Raw genomic sequence first — 20217 nt, forward strand, 5'->3', positions numbered from 1 at the left:
GGGTGCCACATTTCTTAGTGTCGCCGTGTGCTGTGCTGCAGTGTATCACAATGACAATAACTTCACTTTCACTGACAATGTAATGGTATAAGAAGAGTGTGCATCTACTAGATACACCATCTTCCTTTATGTTGCCTGATCTAATCAGATGAGTGTTTTATATGTATATTCATTATGATGTCTTACAAGCAATTTGGACATGCAAAGAGTTCTGAATGGCAGAGACACTGATCAACATTTGGCCGCAAATATCTGCTAATTTGTTTTTGAAAATGTTGAATTGAGACAAAACGTCATTACCATCATTGTATTATCAGTTAAACAGATCTCAGAATACATTTTCTACCACATCCCCATGTGCTACCTAACTGGTAGCACTTTCTTGTAAAACCGTACTATTGTAACATGACCGCTGTTCTAAATTGCAAAAAGTGGCTATAAAATACAGCCCTTAAACTGGCCTTAGAAATAGAATTTTTCCAGAATCCCATTTTTTTCCAGAATTAGTCAGCCTAGTGAACCATCCAATTTGTTTCCCACTGGGATGTTTCCGACTTGTCATACTAGCCAAGACCCACCAGAAACTTTGACCAGCTTAAGTTGTGCTTTCTTCATGCTGGCCATACCAGCTTAACCATCTAAAATCAGCTGCCAACACTGCACTGTTTCGGCAGGGAATGTTTTTTAACAACTAGCTCACGGTGGAATTTGCCAAAACGTTTAAAAGTAAGAGAAATGATAGACCACACAGGAAGGAGTTTATACGAAGTATATAACCAAGTGTATTTATCCCCTCTGTCAATGTACACATATTTAGCTTCATCTCACAGGAACACTACAATAACATTAAGTAAGAAAGGGAATACACTCTGGGTCGTCTATGACAGGCAGAACAACAACAAAAAAAACTTGAAATCAATAGAATCTAAATAATTGAACATATGGCTGCATGGCAACATGGGGGCCATAATAATTCCAGTGTAACAAAATAAACGGAATCTTTAACAACATAAAAAATATACTTACTTAATGAAAATAGAATTTAAAGTGGCATTATGTATCATATCATCGTGTAAAACATTTTGTTACACTGACAGGGCAGAAAAAAAAAATCCATTCTTGAATAACAGGTAGTGTTAGCACAGGGAATTTTTTTTTTCTAAAAATGAAGTGAGATATACCTAGACATAAACGCGTTACTCTTTTTTTTAAACTGTATTCTTCGGAGAGGAATCCCTTTTTTATAAAAAAAAATAAGCACAAGTTCACATTGTTCTTGGAGGAAACGGTTGCTGCTCATGAGAGGAGTATCCATCTGTTCATTCCTTCCTTGAATCTCATATAGCATCTGAAGAGGGAGCTGGCATCCTAATGCAAAGTTGGGCGCCTCCCTTTGCCAAGAAAATGAGAGTGAGAGAAAAAACAAACGAAAAAAAAAAAAAAACAGACATTCCCGCTCATATTCCATGTGAACAGACCCATCCCACAGGGAATCTGGCAGAATTGATTACTGTGAAGGATGCAGGAACAGACAAAGTTCTTTTTTATGCCATAATGTCTGTTTCAGTCTCATTCCGGGAAACAAATACGCACAGACACGTATATGAGAGCACGTACACACTCTCACAAATACACACACTCTCTGCAACACACACACACTCAGATCCACACCTGTGTCCAGATGTGCTGTGCACAATGTCCAGACATTTGGTTATGTACATAAATACAGTGTCTTTAGCTCCAGTGCTGTTCTCTGCAGGACTGATCTGAAGCCACGTTCTGGTTTTCTCTCCCTGTTTAGACGCAGAATGGCAGAGTTATGCTAGATTTCCTTCCCATACACGCAGAGGGAGTGGTCAGTTTTAAGTGTTTGGCAATGGTAACTAGCTTGATGACCTTAGCATTCCGTTTTACAGATTTGAGTTTATTTTATTTAATATTTCGCCTCTCTTTAGAGTGAATAGAACATGCGTAATAATAATGCACCCACACTTTAGACCCTTTTGACAGAGAGGAGAGCAGAGCGCATTGAAGGTCAGATATTTAAATTCTGTACAGAAGCTTCTCTCTTATCTGCCTACTCTGTAGACATATCGTTCTGTGGGAGAAATTATGTTCGTGCCCAGGCCTTTAAAATGAGGAGCTACTGGAAAAGAATTGTGAGGGTCTTCAGTAAATCAATGCTCTTCATTTAAATCAATATTACATAATATGCAAAAATGAAACCATCTATATATCGGATTCAAGTGGGCTGAGTGAATCATCAGACATTTCACCTTCAGAAGTTTAAAGAGAGCAAGGAGCAATGTAACTCGAGAGAAACAAGGAGATTTCGAACTCAAGGACGGCACTGCAGCCCGACTCGGAAACAGAGGCCGCTCCTCATGTAATCAGTGCGCATGTTGGTGTAGTGCTTTTATAAAATATACGGCACTGTGTCCATTTTCAACATTATTATTTCAATAGTCACACACTGACTGAAAATGTATTGAATAATTATATAAATCTGGATTTTGTGCTGAACAGTAACCCAGTAATCCCATCAAAAAATTGATAATCTGCTTCTGAAATTCTCTTTGTCCTTGAATAGGGACAAGAAACACCAAATGGTGGTGCTCATCTACTTTAAGCTAATTCATTAATTGGGAATAAAGGGTGGCCGATTAGAGGATCTCTCTCTCTCTCTGTCGTTCAGGTTCTGTTTTTCTCATGATGGGGATCATGAATGCATTTTAGCATGGTTTTTTTTGTTTATATATTTGATGGCTAAATGGAGCCATTGTTTGAGCTACAAGTTTCATGTCACACTTCCCTGCCACCATCCTCTATCACTGTCCCTCTTTTCCCTCTCGCTCTCTCTCTCAGACGTAGTACTCTTTGTCTTTGTTCTTTTTGCTCTTGGTGGTTGTCTTGGCAACAGCTGCAGTAGTGCTGGCTGGCTTGTCTTTGACCACGGAGCCGTTGCTGTCGGCGCCCGGGTTGCTGACGAAGTTGTGACCCTGGTCCACCTGGTAGGAGCCCTCGTCCCGGTTGCGGTACTTGTACATGGCATAGAGGAGGATGAGGATGCAGAGGGCCGCAGCCGCCACGATTCCCACCACCATGCCCGTTGTGCTGCTGGACTCCCGGATGACCTCCGCCATCCCGGGCTGGCCCTTCTCCCCGGGCGCGGTGGGGTGAGCTGTGGGTACATGGGAGAAATCGGGGGGGTACGTTAAGCCAGGTGGGTGACGGGAGGACGGAGGGCCGGGTGGCAGCAGCACCTGATCGCGAGTGTTCATCTTCCCCGCAGGGATGTGGAGCTGCTCGGGGTTGGAGGTGGGACCTGGTGGGGGTGCGGGGCGATGATGGACCCCGCCCTCGGCCGCGACGGCCGGGGGAGGGGGCAGGACAGTCCGGTCAGTGACCAAGGGGGAGTTTTTGTAAAAGTCCTCGTCGTCGGACTCGGTCATCTCCCCCGAGCCGAAGGCTGACACCTCCATAGGGTCACTGCAGTCCTCCTGGTCCGGAGGGCAGGGGGGTCGTGGGTCAGTGAACGTCAGGGATTCTTTGGTGGTCTGGAGGGGGGTCAGGGTTGTGGGAGGAGGGGGCATGTTGGGGTAACGTGTGACGATAGACTGTGGGTCTTGGGTGTCCACGGTTATTATAGGCAAGACTAATTCACCTCCTGGGACAAGACAGAGAAGGTAAACATATCCAGTGTTAGTAAGACACACTTTCATCTCGAGATCCAGGAAAAAAAAACTGAAAATCTGAATAAAAGCACTAAGGCTGCCCTGATATACACACTAAGCTTTGTATCAACTTTGTATTTAAATGCTGAACTAAAATGCTTACTACTAAAACGCATTATGTAATATACATTAATTTGCATATAAACAGCAAAATGATCAAATGTTAATGACCTTAAACATTTATGCAGGCCTAATACATCTGGGATTTTAATAAATGGTCTGGGTTTTTCATCTCTCACTTGTCTTGGATTCCTTTTGCTCATAAAAGATAGCAAGATACCATGGAGTTTGGGTCACTTACATCAACAAATTGGCCGGATGATTTTTGCATGGAAAAAAGCAAATTACAAAAAAGAAAGCTGTGTAAGATGGTCCTCAGAGAGAATAAACAACCTTCACTTTCCTGTTGGGTGCTTGTGTGATGCTAATGCTAAGACATTAAACATTGAAACATCAGTCTCTCTGCGCCTCGGGTGGGTACTGGGTGGCGGTCGGAGAGTCTTGACAGACAGTTTTATGGCTGGCCGCTAGGAGGTGGTTCCTGAAGGGCCAGCGCCCCGCCTAGCTCAGCATTTCCCTTGACCGCTACGCACTCCCGAAACGCTGGAGAATTAGCTTAATGGGGAGTCTGTTCATGCAAGGGAAATGCTGAACGGCGCTTGCTAAAGCTCTGGAGGAAAGGGGCTTAAGACCCCTGTGGGGCAGGGTGTGGGGGTGAGGGGCATGATGTGTGGTGAGGATGGTGTAGAAAAGCTCCTCTAGGGGGCAGAAGGGCGTGACTCACCAGCTAACTATGTAGAAAATATGACAGGTGATCAAAGCTCGACCAAGCAAACAAGACAGTTAGACACACACTGTTCAATTTCACTCAGCCTTCACATTGAAGTAAAATACGGATATAACGCAGTGTTAAAACGACCTTAAATAAACCTGTGATAAACTTGAAATGCCTCCTCAGGAGAAGTAGGAACATTCGCTTTGCGTGATAAGGCCACTTAGACCAGACACAAGGGTCACACTTCCTCGGTTACAAAGTTGTAGCTGTGGGTTTAATGTGGGTAATGGCAGCAGTTAACTTCACAAAGAGCAACAGAGACATAAAAGGCTCGGCAAAGCGATTAAGATGGGGATCTTTGCAGCTATCGGTGTGGCCGACGGCTTTTTCCTTCCACAAATTAAACTCTCCGACAGAACTCACAAATGGGCGATAATGATCTGAACGCATGATAATAGCCCTGACTCGGTTAACTATTTGTTTATTGCCGGCTGCGCTTATTCATCTCCTAATGGCAGATTTAAAACAGGTCACAGGTCGCGTGTTCCTCTGCATTGGCAGCTTCTGAGACTACAATGGCTGAGCTAATGCTCACAAGTGAATGATCCCATGACGACCCTGTCAGTATTTGTGCTTCAGTCTGACGGATGTGACGAATTAGGCGGGAAAACAGCAAGACAATGATTCAGGTTGACAGTTTCTCTCTTTCTTTAAACATTGTAAAAAACTAACTCATTTTCACACCTTCACCCTACCAGTTACACATATTTTATGTTAAAGACATAAAAGTGTAATACTTGGTTATGTTTGCAATATTTGCATATTGGTTCATTGTTTACTTGCAACATTTGCAATACTGTGGTCTGTAGCAGTTGCAGAAAGCATTTACTGCACATCATACCGTGTATGACTGTGTATGTGACAAATAAAATTTGAATTTGAATTTTAGTTACGACGTTGAAGAACTCATTTGCTTTGAAAAAAGAAATTAGGCATTTCTGCATAGGACACTGGACACTGACTTCAGCTTCAGAACATTTGACTTTCCCAGACTTTGTGAACAGGGTCAACTGTAGGTCTCTGGGGTCAAAGGTCAACCCGAACCCACCCAAACTTACCGGTGCCAGGCTCACACTCTTCCAGATCCTCATCGTCACTGGGGCACTCTGCTGAGGCCACCAGCAGGTCGTCTGAGTTCTGTAAGACACCAAAAACACAATTCCTGTGACTAAACCGTTTCAATGACGATTTCATAACAACAGCACACACTTAATTCTCACTCAATACTTTAAATTATTTAAAAGACAAAATTAATTGTGGCAGTGACCTAGATTATTACTGAGCCGCAACTGCCTTGAGAGAGAAAGGGAAACAGAACCTCACGTTCAGTATCACTTCTGCATAAAGTGACAATTTTCCAGACAGCAAAAGAGCGACCTCTTATAAAAAATTGCCTTCAATCCATTCAGGATCATATTAAAACATTATTAAACTCAATTTTTAGCATTCAGATTTTGATGTACTGATGCTTCACTGCAATAAATTGATTAAATACAAATAATCAAATAGTTTTGCTCCACCAGTACTGCTTTTTTGCTCCAAAAGCTTGTGTAAGCATCAAATAACGTTTAATATTACATTTAATATTATTTAATATTTCTTACTAAGGTAAGAAAATGTGTTCTTTTCAAAAATTCAGTCAGGCTTACTTTTAATATTATTTAATATTTCTTACTAAGGTAAGAAAATGTGTTCTTTTCAAAAATTCAGTCAGGCTTACTTACAAATTCATGTTAAATATTCATGTATTTTTGAATACATTTTCAGTTACAAAAAGGAATCCAAATTTGCATATATTTGAGGAAGAAGGCTTTAAATTTTGAAACTGTATGAAAAAAACCTCAGGTTTAAGTAATAATGAAATAATGTTTCTTTTGGTTAACGTATGAAATGGGTCCCATAGACCTGAACACGCTAGTGTTAATTATGTGGATTTGCATCTAATACCCAGAGAAGAACACACATGCACTGACATGTAGTACCAAATGCATCACTTAGCTCTAGCAAATAGACTTTCGGTAAAATGAAAAATCTGGGTTTATTAAACCATGATCATATAATGATGGACAAAAGTATGCCGTTGCTTTAGTGGGTTATTATTCTGAAATGACATTCCTCCAGTGAGGCACAGCCCTGCCTAGGACATGTCATCATGACCTTCAGAAAAAGCCATTTATATACAATCAAAGCCCTGGACTTCCTGCGTATTAAATGTATGCTAATGACATCCTCTGCACATTGAAATGAGGGAGCCGGTCATGACTGACATCAATTTATTTGTTTCATTATCTTGTAGACGCTTCTAATCGGCCTGTGCTAATAGAGTCAGCGGCTCGTTTTTGTTTGGTCCACAAGGCCCAATGCACTGAGGTAATACAGCAGTCCTGCAGATGCGCTGGTCAGCTTCTTCAACTGCAACGATGATTATTAGAGACTTCTTTCCCGCCAAGATATAATTGAATGAATGACTGATTATTATAATTTTTTTAGGCCGAACTTGCTTGATCGGCACAAACAGAGCAAGAATTCATTGAGTCTCAAATGTTTTACTTGGTTCCATTCTTTTGTCTAATTTGCACAAGGCTCTGTGTTGCCAGTGTCAACATCTAATTAAAAGGCGCGGTGCCGCATTAGCGCGGACCCACCGTTTTCATAGCCTAATTACATTGCACGTAATCTGCACTTTCTGCACAATGACTGCGCGTTTCGTAAGGCATGTTTATTAAGTGGCCCAGAATCGTTGCTTATAGTTGTTATGATATGTGCGTACGACTCTGAGAAATGCACCGTGACTAATGTGCAACGCGAAAAGCTGACAAACACGCCAAGCAGCCTCAGCAAAGGGCACTTAAAAAAAGCTGTGATCTCTGGAGCGGGAGGAAATGCATGTAGACACCCTGCACAGCTTTGGGTTTAAGTGATGAAGCTGTACAGACAGGTAGAGATCAGTTTAAATCACTTTAAATTAAAGTATTAAACGTGGTCATGTCCTCTTCGAACACATGCTTCATATTTTTTGTTTATTATTAATTGTGCATTCCTCATTCTTTCTAAAAACGTACATACTGGACATACATACTCTGCGGAATTGATGAAGACAATAAATAATCTAGTACAGGAAACTGAAAAAAGTACAATAGATTTTGAAATTTTAATGTTTGAATAGGCTTTGTCCTTTTTGTCATGAAAACTCCAGTACAAACATTTTTGAAGTAGTAAATAACTCACAGGCAATGCCTGTTAATGATGGAATATTGGCATACTTTATCAGCAACAATTAGACTTAGTTCCAGTGGATGCTGTGTTCATTAATGCAAGTCTGTCACTTTAAAATGCAATGATCTGAAAACAGCTGCATGGATTTAAAAAAAAACAAACAATAAAACTAAATGAATTATTAAGATACGTTGAAACTTCCAACAAGTAGTGAATATTTTTTTTGTCTGTGATTTTTCTGTTACTCTGATACCACGTCTCAACACCTAAATTAATTTGTTTGAGATAATGTTCACCTTTAACCATTTGCATGACTTCACTGAGAGTTTCTGCCCATTTAAAAATGTAACAGCCATGACAGTTTAGCCTTATGAAATGTCCCATAATGCCACAGGCCCGGAAGCCATCTGCTAATAACTCTCACTTGGCTGTGAGGAAGAGAAGGGCTTCCAGTAGTGGAGTGGGAGCAAGTCGGCTCTGAAGATCCCCATTTCTTCTGTCTCGTGCTTCCGGGCTATTTACAATCGGACTAGATTACCAACGATTCACAGAATGCACACGGCCAGAACCAAGGTCCATCTGCTTCAAACACATGAACGCTGTTGCCGCTGCTGCATGCATCATAATGGCAGCTTAGCTGTAATTGGCACCAGTGCTCTTTGTTCCTGGTACAGAATCCGATGGCTAAAAAAGGCTACAGACGAGTAAAAAACTTGTGTGCTGAGTGGAACTGTCGAAGAAAAAGTTCCCAACACGTCAGTAAAACTGTGCACATGTCCCAGTGTAGCCCTATTGACAAGGTGCCATGCATTCTGGGATTTGCCTGTCAGCACTTTGCCCACCTTTATGGATTATTTATCAGGAAGGATGTCAAACCCACAACAGTGTTTCATAATAAGGCTGGGAAAAATATTTTCCCATTCTGTGTAAGAGATAACAGCAGAATTTGTAAGTGCTGAACGAATCCAAATCAAGCTGTATTTCATAGGCAAATTTATTGAAAAAGGAAAGGCACAAGGTCATCCCAAGTGTCAGAGTATACTATCTAAACTCAGATGTAGGTGGAGATGCAGCCTACGTACAACCTGACGTAAAGTTAGGTTGTGTATTGCTATTTTTGCATGCATTGTTTGCTGTTCACACCCCAGCACACACAGTAATGTTCTATATTTACACCACGCATTGTTTGCACCCAGGGGTGCGTACTATTTCCACCTTTGTGTGATTTTGTAACATTCTAATGAAATATTTATTGCGAACACACATCCATTCTTCATGCTGTGGCCAGTACGGTTTGTACCATGTACAAAATAGAATTATGGGTAGAACTTCATGGATCTCTTTTGTGAAACTGTGACCACTTTTATCATAATCAACCATATCTAGATTTTTTTTCGCCCGCATTTTTTACTCACAGATCTACAGCAATTTATTGTATGTTATTTGTACAACAATCAGTCAATCATGCAGTGATACAAAATGTGAAAATTAAGGTTGAAAATGTTAAACTGCATCATGGTTGTGAGGGAATCTGTGTTTGCACTCCCATGGCGGCACGTCTCTTGGACTTTACAGTTCTGCGTTTGTTCAGTTCAGCCCAGCATTCATTCACCATCAATCATCCTTCACTCCTCCAACATCCATAAAATCACACCCCCTCCCCCCTGCCAACGCTTGAGCACCAGAGTTTGAAACACACTTTAAAGAGATTAGGCGTGATTAAACTCAGTTTAATCAAATTAGGTGTAATCCCCACCCCTGGCGCTCACCTGCGTGATGCTGTCCTTCAGGCTGGGGGAGCGCTGCCGACGCGTGGTGGTGGTTGCCATGGTGGTGGTTGTCTCCATGATGGTGGTGGACATGTCAGCGGCGGCGGGAGGCGTGGCCGAGGTGGTCTCGGTGGACAGGACTGACAGCGCATCGCCCACCAGACGGAGGTTCCCCTCCACCTTGACGTTGGGGTCTCCCTCCGCCGCCAGCTTCAGCACCTGAAGGCCGTTGTAGTAGAGTCCCGAGATCTGGCCCTGAAATGGCCGGCCCTTGTCGTGCCCGCCGATCTTTATCGCCGCCTGGCTGTTGAAGATCGTCAGCTGTCGCCCTGTGACACAGCGCAGGGCCAAGGGGGAAGGGACAGCGAGCGAGACAGACACACAGGAGAGGAACAGAAAGAGCAAAGTGCAATCCATCAGTGTTAGATCCCCTCTGCCCTTTGTTTTCTCATAGCTCTAAACACTTGGACGCAGCAGTGGAAAATCCCAATTAAAATCTGAACCCATGACCCACAAAGCACTGCAGCTCGAAAATTGTATAAAACATGATGGCAAAGGGCAGCAATAAGGCCTCCAAATGATATACCGGTGCATCGTGAGGGCCAGAGAGGAACAATGGAACAACCATTAGGAAATAGATGAGTACACATCATCATCTTTGCCTCATTAGCCTAGCGGAGCCTCTGTGGCAGATAATGAAGGGAGTTAAATAAAAAAAATGTATATATTTATGAGTATATCGAGTCCTTATAATTCAGCATTGGAGGCCTTGTTGCTACTAATCTGTACGGTGAGATTTAAGTGGGATTTTCTGGCTCAGATTCGAAATGGGTACCCACATCTCCAACCGTCACATACATACACTCACTCGCACAGATATATTTTACTAATATATCTAATATAATATATAATAGTTCCCGTCTGTATCACCTCAATCCTGCAAACCATTATGGGTAAATTCCTGCATAATGCAGCCCACGGTGTTTTCAGTGGTTTTCAGTCAGGAAACATTTCACACACTGCAGTCGAGACCGTGTAAATGGGACAACTGAAATTGTGCAAGGGGGTTGGGTTCATAATTAATTGGACAGAGATATTATTGGACAGCTGACCAAGAAAAACGGCCAAGAAAAAAAAAAAAAACAGCGTTAATTGGCTGCAGTGCCCTTCGTCTGACGACGGGTCTAATTAGCAGTGGCGGTGCATGGCTAGCACGTAAACTGGCAACGGGCTGGGGCAGCTGAGAGCGAGACTAACACTGTCTACTTGAACTGGTTGAAGAAGTGCTGTGCCACAGTTGATTATGAAGCGAGGGGCCATGATGCTCTTAGCGAGAGCCACTCCATCGTTAATGAAGGGCACCCTTTCCACACAAATCTGCTCTGGCTTTTAACGGCGGCGGTTAAATGAAGTGAGCTCTGCGGCGCAGGGACGAGGACAAGGTGCGATTCCCGGTGTATGGGTGTGGAATGCCCACCCATGCATCTCTGCAGGGCTGTTTAAAGCTCCATTAGCAAAAGAGATGCTTTTCGCGTCACATCGCTATTGATTATTTAAGGTTTTACAGATTCGCGTTGCCAAATTTGGGCATGTATGGTGACGAGGCTAAACAATATCCCACAATGCAGTATTCCCAATCAGGCACATTGGTAACAAATTTGTCACTAGAAGAGATACAAGCCCTTACTGTCCTTCCCCCTTGCTGACATCTGTGATGAGAGGTTTACTAGATTTACATGTTTACTTTCATTCATTTAGCTAAAGATCTCTTATCTGCAGAGACTCACAAATGCTAATTACAGACATGTAATTACATCATTAAGGGCGCTCCGTCTATGGCTGAGGCAGAGTGGGAATTGTACAATGCTTTCGAGTGCTGCTTTTCAAGCAAGTGATGTTTTGAAAAGAAATAGCGACGATGAAGCCTTGCTACTTACTTAGAACATTTACGAATGTTTTTCCATCTGGTTTTATATTATAAATATATATTTGTTGCAAGGGTTACACATCTAATGGATGGTATAAAGGAATGTATACAGAAGGAGAAGTTAGGTAGAAGGTAAGTGAATGGAATGATGGAGAACAGGATACTCAGGTGAGTATGAAGGCTCTCCAAGTAACATCAAAAAGTAGCCTCTGTCCTCTCCGAAGATAATCAAATAAAATTATTTGTCATTTGACATTGAATTAATTGAAGAAGAACAGCCAAACAGCAACACAGCGCATTATAAATGACTGTAACAAGTAGGTTTCTTGGGTGGATGTCATGGTCTGCAAGAGCAGTAATGAGAAGAAAACTGAAAGTAGCTTGTTATCCAAGCCTCGCTCTCTGAGAGTTGATTGGCCAACAGGAAATCATAAAAATATGTCACTTCAAATTCAAGGAAACTGCTGAAGTGCATTCATTAAAATCTACTTCTCCTATTTTCTCATTAGTGGACAATTATTCCTTAAACATTTAGCTGAAATAGATCCTGACATAAATAATCAGACTATGAATGGTCAAGTGATTATCTTTGTTAGAAAAAATGTTGATTCTAGGAGCTTGTGACTGCATATTAGGTGCTGTTGAGTTTTAACACTATAAAAGAGTGTTAAGGAATTTGAATTAGGAAACTAATTTAAATTTTTGTATGTGAGATGAAAACAAATCATCCTGCTGCAGAATAAATACAATAATAATTTACTCGAGGCCCTTAGCCCAAACCTTAGCTGAATTTATTATTTATCTAAGCAACTGAAAGTTCCCAGTTATGCATGTTTTGATTAAAAAATCAATTTTTATTAGTATTAGTTGGGTTCACAGGAGCAAGTGTGACATGTAGAAAGGAACATCTAGTTACAGACAGGAGGATTTGTTATTAGTAGGGTTAGTCAGGGATTATATTTCGGTTATTAAAGCCCCATCTCTGAAGTGGTGCAATTTTTGTATATAGGCCCTCAAGAGGGCATTTCTGATCAATTCTGAAATCCCCTATAAACCGCAAATGGAGTGTGGCTGTTGTCAAAGTCGAATGAGCCCAAAAACTGGGAATTTATTTATTAATCTTAACACAATTACAAATTGAAAACTGCACCTCTCAGAGACTTGAGAAATCAATTAAGGCACTGTTTATCAATTAATTAACTTTTATTACCTTTGTCGAGTAGCCACTCGTCAACTACCCGACCAAGCCTGTATGGAATTCTTTGTCTAGCAATAGCCAGCCGTTCATTATCAAAGTTCCCTTTAAAGAATTTAGAAAGACAGATAGGAGGTTAACATCTGGAAGTTCAAGGGTCACATGGTTAAATACATGGCAACAAGTCTAGCAAGTTTAGCAAGTTAGGTTTGTTTTATGGTGTGTTAGCTTTTGTTTTAGACTGTTTTATTATGGGTAAAACTAGTTAGAATCCTGTTTATTCATGTTTGTAGTATAAATATATTTAGTTCTGTTTATGCATGTTCATGTCTAATTAGTATTTCTTCACTGTGCTCAACTTCTCTGTGCACTTACTAAGACATCAGTTAGAGCATACGGTACATTAGCAACGACACATGCAAATATAAATACAGAGCAATTAAATATGAATTCAGCCTATTGATGGATATTCCGACAGTAAGCTGTTCAGGAAGACATTTTCTCATCTAATACAGTGAAACTAATACTTTATTATTCTGAGCTGTTAATTTTAAGGTGAAGATGCATCCCAATGAACAGCTATCTGGAAAGCTTCTGTGTGGTCTGAGACAAAAAAAGAGATTTGTCTCTCAACCTTGTGCATGAAATCGTCCCCAATGACAGAGAGCAATGTGAAACGCAGCGCGCACTGCTTTTTAATGTCTGCAGATACTCATCTCCGCAACTCATCTACTCCGGTGAAATGGAGAAAGGGGGACATCATGCGCACTGGTTTCCATTCAAATTTCCCAGAATGCCATGACCTTTCAGGTCATATTAAAATATGAATATATTCCTCAACCCAGTAATATCTTCATTTGAATTACCATACAGTTTTGCTCTACATACTAAGGAGTACACATTCTTAGGTGAGTATATGTATTTTTGCTAGTGAATTACAATATATGGTTAACGCACCACAGTCAATGCTGTTTCTAAATATGGTTTTAGTGAAGAGCAGACAGACTTGGCTGACAGTGATGGTAATCCATAATTGTTTCATGACGCGACTCTCCTTATTTTGGGCTTTTGCAGTCTTCCATTTTTCCCACCATCTACTCTGAACGGGGTTCAAGCATCCCACCTCCATAATCCTGTTTCAGGCTCTAATGTGGTACAACTGCAGAACCGAAACCTTCAAAGAAACCTGGAAATAGAGCATGGCTGTGCGTAAACAGCCGGCGGCCCTGCATAACATTGCAGTCCGAAGAGCAGAAATCGCAAACTGACAAAATACAGCAATCGCTGAGCCTTTAAAACTGGGAAATGCTTTTCTACAAATGAACGAACGCATGTCCCCAGTAGTAGACTGATGTGATCTCTACCTGACATGTTAAAGGGCTTTGATCAGTCTGAATGCATTTCTACATTCTACAACAGCAAAGTCATCATTGAATTGTTTGTGCTTGCTTTGGTACAATATTTGATCAGGGGAGACCCCAGTGTTCCAGTAGTGGACTGGAAAACAGCTGAGACCAATGTAAGGATGACAGGAGCCCAGACCATTATTAAATACCCCGAAAATGTCTTCCTGTTTGGCAGCAGCAAAGAGAGAAGGCCAATCTCAGTGCACAGTATGGAGAAAGAGGGTTTACCAAGCTGTCATTCCGGGTTTCTATCAAGACAAAACAAATATAAAGGACTGAGTTGCTCAGTGTGCATCGAAAAAATGACACATTTTAAAAATGATGTCTCAGAATGGGAACTATTTTAAAAATTGTATGGTTTTTGAAGCCTGACTGACACGTGTGAAGGGTTTATATTTAACAATTTGAGAAATAAGCATGATACTGGCATTATGCTCGGAAGTGTTCTGAGATAAAAATATTCAGGTTTCTGTGAGGAAGAGTGAGGAAAATGTGTGAGAGTGCTTCCAACATCAGTCCAAGCTAAAGGGACGATCATATTTTTAGCAGCATTAGCCCCTCCTTGTCTTGCCTGGAGCGCAACTGGCTCAGAAAACAACTGCAAAGACACCAAATTAATATTTTTACGAGCTGCACAACACACTGCAGCAGGTCAGCTTTGGGGAAATGTGTCAATTTTCGATTATTATTAGATTGTTCATGCCCTAGTTGATGGGCCCTCCACGGTGACTCACATTGGAATTGTTTGAAAGTGAAATATTACGTTTCAAGATTTATTGTGCTGCTTACTGCAGTTTGAACTGACTTGCACTGCACTGCGATACAGGCATGCAACTTATTTTTTTATGCTTGTCAAAGGCTTATAAAAGAGTCCAAATTAAACAATCTCAAATCTTTGAAAAGTGTAGAATATATTTTCCCCACATAATCCCCTCTTTCTCCATTACTGTCTGCGTTTGGCATTCTCTGGCACCGTCTCATATCCTATTGGCTGAAGTAAAGCCCTCTGACCCCTGACCTCTGGGGTAGTCCTACCTGATGGGTAACGCTCGATGACAGGCTGGCTGTCCACCTGAAGGGTGGCGTTGCCACCACTGCGAGTGAAACGTACCACATGGTACTTCCCATCAGTCACCGTGACAGCAGGCTCAGTGATTGTGATGTCATCAGTCCCAACGTTGAAAATTACACCTATTTTCCCTTGTTCCTGTGCAAAAAAAGAGAGAAAAAATTATTTACAAAATGTCATGGCAGCCGACTTCTTTTTCAGATGTAGAAATGCAACAAACAAGACGGGGGACAGGTGCAGCGGTATAAGGGAAGAAGAAGCGGCAGGGAGATCAATGAGAAAGATGAATAAAAAAGGAATTACAGAGAAATCACAGTGTGTTTTTCATGCCCTGTCACTGTAGAGGTGTACCCTTGAGAGAGGGGGAGAGCAGTGTCCCCTGTAAATGGAATGCGTTTCAGTGTTTTGCATTCATCACCTATTTCCCCCGGTGCCCACCTAATGTTCGGTTACATGTATCAGTGCTGACAGCACCCTGCTGTTTCTGAATTCACACTTATTTGTCTCCACCCTCTTCTCACTCCTCCAAATTTCCGCTGCCCTCACCCACAGCGGACTGCAGATGCGTTTCTGGAGCTTTCCACCTGTTTGGAGGAGCAGAGGAGGTGTTGGAAGACTTGGGTAAGAGGTTAGGAAGCTGCTAGCAGTCACTTGCTGTGACTGGTAATATAGGGTCAAGGTGATAATGTGCCAGTCTGGAGGTGTTCACTTCAAAAACAAGAAAAAAGGAGCCCCAATCCACTTCAAATGTCCTTGGGCTCAGCCAAGATGCGGAGGCCGTAGACTGGAACGTGGAACCGAGCGCGTTCTCCTCCACAGCACAGCGGCCAGTGGATGATCAGGCTTCCACACACGTCCACACCTCGCCCAAACACTTCCACTCTCCCTCACTCAAGCTGACAGCCGCTCATCAGAATGCTGATGTTTGGCAAATATCAAGTGGAACATGGTGCGAATACGCAAAACGAAACCTTATCGAAATCCGCACAAAGGAAACAGGGAGAAGGGCAACAAGGGAGACAGTGTGTGGTCCAGTACAACCTACCTCTGAAAATGACATTTCCTTTCAGGCCTTATTGTCATGCATTGGACTACTGTTCCTCAGGGTGACATGTTCATCTACATCTCAAGCCTACAGGTCTAGAGCTGATTTAATGCTATGCTGATCCAGATCCGATGTCAGTCAAGGAAACAGACCTCGTTGTGCACAAGGGGAAAATGCACAAGCAGATCATGCATGGTAATAAAACCTACTCAACTATCCAAAACTGCTTAATCAATAAGAGCAAACGAACCAATCCAGTTAGCTTGCATGCCCGTGGCCAGTGTGCGGAATCCAGCGAACCCAAAAAAAGAATGGGGGGAGCATGCAAGCTCTGCTTACACAAAGCCGGGGGGTGGATTCCATCCCACTACCTTGTAATGATGCAAACTGCCACACCACTGTTGTTTAACAATGCACAACAGGCATTAGACATAATTTTGTTACATTAAAACAGAAATGCTCCAACAATGCACCCAGTCACCCCTCATAAAAATAACAGAAATATTCTGTTCCATTACTTGATTTCAAACTTCAAAAACCTTCTGACAAGAGAATAAAGATACATGCTCAAACTTAACATCAACACAAAATGAAGATTCATGAGGTGGAAGATCAGAGTGAAACGTTGCTCTCTCTGCATCAGCAATGGCTCACCTCATCCCTCGGATCTAAGGAACCTTTGGTCTTTGGATATGACTGATGAGGCAAATTATCAGTTGCTAACATTCATTTATTCAATGTAAAGATGCCGCCAGAGCATCAGATCCGCCAGAACGTAAGGGGAGGAAATCATTTTGGAAGAGACCTCTGGCACATCATTCTCTGGAGATCTCCTTCTAAAAATGGAAGGACACGCTTTTCTCCATTTATTCCACTACTTTTTGAATAATCGGCATTGAAAAGAGCAGTGCAGGCTCCTTTGCGGTCTGACTGCTTCTGCCAGAGATCAGAGGGCCGGATCACTAATGGTGTTACTCAAATCTGACCGCAAGCTTTCCTCCTTCATTCACCCTGTCCACACATTTACTACAGCACTGAAGGTACTTGCTACAGCAGGTAACGGCAACTGTACTTGATGGCTAATTGGCAAATGAGGGCTAAACAGTGTTTTGACAGAGAGAAACAAGGTCAAGAGCTCACACGATGGGCACTTTTCAGGATGGGATTAGTTTGGGCGTCCAATTAGCATTGAGGATGCTAATATGTCCATGTGATTCTGATGGGACGACAGCAACACTGTTCTTTCATGTTTGCCATGGGCTACAGCCTCATGAAAAGAGTATAATGGTCACGGTGAAATGTAAAAGATTCACATTTCAGCTGCTGGTTGCTGGATCTGGGACGTCATCGTCCCCGAAGCATGGCTTATACAACAGCTGCTGGCCTCTCTGTACTTAGAGATGCCGGTGTCTTTTCGGAGGAGCTTGTTGAAGTGTTTAATGTTTCCATTTAGCCTTCTGAAGATGGCATTCTGCCATGGGTGCCTGCCTATCCTTGTCTCTATCCATTTATCTCTCTCCCTTGATCTGCCTGTCTTTCCCCCTGAAAGCCTCCTGTCCCACCTGTCCCGCTATCTTACTGGCAGCAGAGTGAACAATCGCCGCAGAGCCCTTAGCAAATGCCCAGCACAGGGGTGGCTAAGGAAATAAGCAGGTATATCTCCCACAGCCGAGCCTTGGGTTAATGGGCTCAGGCATCAGCCATTACTCCCGGATAAAACTTTCCACCCTTTCAGATTCCTATTATTGTGCGGCTCCCTTTCCCCCATCTTATGCCTAAAGCTCCAGAAGGTAGAAACCCTAAAGAGAGTCACTTTAGACACAGAAACCCTCCCTTTATTTTTTTATCCCACCTCTCACAACCCAATTTTAGCCAGCATGATGTCTTGTTTAAGGACTATACCACCAAACATCTACGCCCTATACAAAGTAAAACGATTTTAATTCTTGTTATTCTACTTGAGTATTACATGTTAATGCATCTGAAAATTTACAGATCAGCCATTATATTATGTAATGCAAATGACACACAACTGCAATTCCAGATGATAGACAGCAGCTGAACTGAGAATTTGACAGTCAATTCTCACTAACTTTTTCAGCCTAATTCTGATAAGACAGAAGTTATCATACTGCCTCATGTGGCCAGACGTAAGCTTTACATTCCTGTGTAGGGGCTGTGTTTGTGTATGTTCTGTTTTGTGTTTCCAGATCTCACTGTGAGGGAGGGAATTTCTGAATTACTTGCTCTGACCACTGATTCACTACCATTTTGTTTTTATAGGGTTTTGTTCCCGTGTGAGAGAAAAAACAGGCAGTGCCAAGAGACGGAGAGAACGAGAGACTGATGCCACAGCTCAGTGGAGTCTATTGATCAAACACACCACTTCTGCTTCGCTACCACCATGGCCATTGATGATGCAGAATGGATGGTTGGCTAGGGATCTGCTGGGACCTTAGTTGCTGCCACAAGTCTGAACTTGCTGCTTCCTTTTTGTTGTGCTGTTTGTGATTCACAATTTTTTGGTAAATAAAAAAAAAAAAAAAAAAAAAAGTTAATTGGCCAGCAACCTCTTAGCTTCATCTATGGACTGGCAGAGTTTTCAATCATTTGTTCATGTCCTCCAGGTATCATTAGATAATATCAATAAAGACAGCATTCTTTCATTTTAGGAGTATTGAAAAGCTATGTGATGTGATCTCAATGCATAACGCAGAAAAGTTGGTCCACGCCTCTATTACGTCAAAGGTTACATTACTGCAATGCATTACTGCCTGGATATTCTTGTAGGTGCATGAGTAAACTCCAGTTAGCTCAGAATCCTGCAGCGAGGGTTCTAACTAGAAAATACGACCACATCACCCCGATCTTACGTTCACCGCACTGGCTATCCATCATATTTAGGGTTGATTTCAAAATCCTATTAACCTATGAAGCACTACATGGCCTTGCCCCACAGTACCTGAGTGAACTTTTGGTTGTTTATGATCTGCCACCCCCCTACGATCGAAGGGTGCGGCTCCCTGCTGGTACCTAAAATACTGACGGTCACATCTGGGAGCAGGTTAGTGTTCGGGACTCAGACAAGGTCTCAGTGTTTAAACTTTGACATGGATTAAAGCAAAAAACATCTGACCAAATGCTCCATTTTGCAGGCTGAAAAAGTGGGCGTGGTTAACGCCAGTACTGAGCACCACCCTCATGATCCCATCCACCTAATGTGTTTTATAACTACACCCAGTACTCAAGTTGAGGGGTAGATGATGCCATCCCCCCTTAAATAAAAACTAATTTTTGGTACCAGTTCATTATGCAAGTGGACACAACTTTTTTTGTATTCCAGGTCTCCCCAATGTTAATTTATTTGATATGTTTTTATGTTGATTTCAAATGTAAAGAACTTTCATTTTACAAAAGGAAGAATGTGTAATATTGTGAGATGTAGATTGTGATTTGTCACATTGCATTTTTCTTTTTTCACATTCACCCCATAATCACACAGTTTTTAGGTGAATAAATATGTTTAAAACAGAAAACATGTAATTCAGAACAATAAAACAGATTTCGTGAGAAAATACACATGCAAAACAGCACGTAGGTTTCTTCCATTTAATTCTCCATGTGAGCTTTTATCCAGAGAGGGTCCAAGTTTGAGGAGTGTCATCTGCAGTGGCCTGTTTGTAATTCAGTAATTTGAACATTGAGTATATCCCCCTTTTGCTTTCAAAACACTGACCCGTTAAAGCAAGGAATCCAATAGACTGCTGAAGTATCTGTCACCAACTTTACTTTACTTTACTTAGCAGACGCTTTTATCCAAAGCGACTTATAAGAGGCCATCAGTTCATAGCAGTTCTTTTCATTTGTGAGGTGATGCATTCTCTTGGGTTTGACAACACGGGCCACCCTGCATCAACCCCAAGTGCATCACTGATGTTTCTTGGACCACTCTTGGTAGATAACTTATGCCTCCCACTGCCACATACCTTTAGAACAGGATACTCAATACTTTTGGTTAATA

At 41.9% G+C, this 20217-nt stretch overlaps 1 protein-coding gene across 10 annotated transcripts in view; it reads right to left on the reverse strand.

The window, feature by feature from the left end:
* Positions 1 to 764: 764 nt before the first annotated feature.
* nrxn2a (neurexin 2a) overlaps positions 765 to 20217 on the reverse strand; it is a 295247-nt gene continuing 275794 nt past the window's right edge. For 7 of the 10 annotated variants that reach the window (XM_028982297.1, XM_028982296.1, XM_028982295.1 and 4 more), the window contains 5 exons: positions 15118 to 15289; positions 12692 to 12781; positions 9555 to 9883; positions 5628 to 5706; positions 765 to 3667 (listed from right to left, as the gene is read on the reverse strand). In XM_028982297.1, the coding sequence (XP_028838130.1) occupies positions 2862 to 3667; positions 5628 to 5706; positions 9555 to 9883; positions 12692 to 12781; positions 15118 to 15289 (1476 nt within the window). In that variant the 3' untranslated portion in view covers positions 765 to 2861. The remainder of the gene's footprint in view (positions 3668 to 5627; positions 5707 to 9554; positions 9884 to 12691; positions 12782 to 15117; positions 15290 to 20217) is intronic. The other 3 variants (XM_028982299.1, XM_028982300.1, XM_028982298.1) reach the window with 3 other exon arrangements.

The sequence above is a fragment of the Denticeps clupeoides genome, chromosome 6 (assembly GCF_900700375.1).
Source record: "Denticeps clupeoides chromosome 6, fDenClu1.1, whole genome shotgun sequence".
NCBI classification, from domain to species: Eukaryota; Metazoa; Chordata; class Actinopteri; order Clupeiformes; family Denticipitidae; genus Denticeps; species Denticeps clupeoides.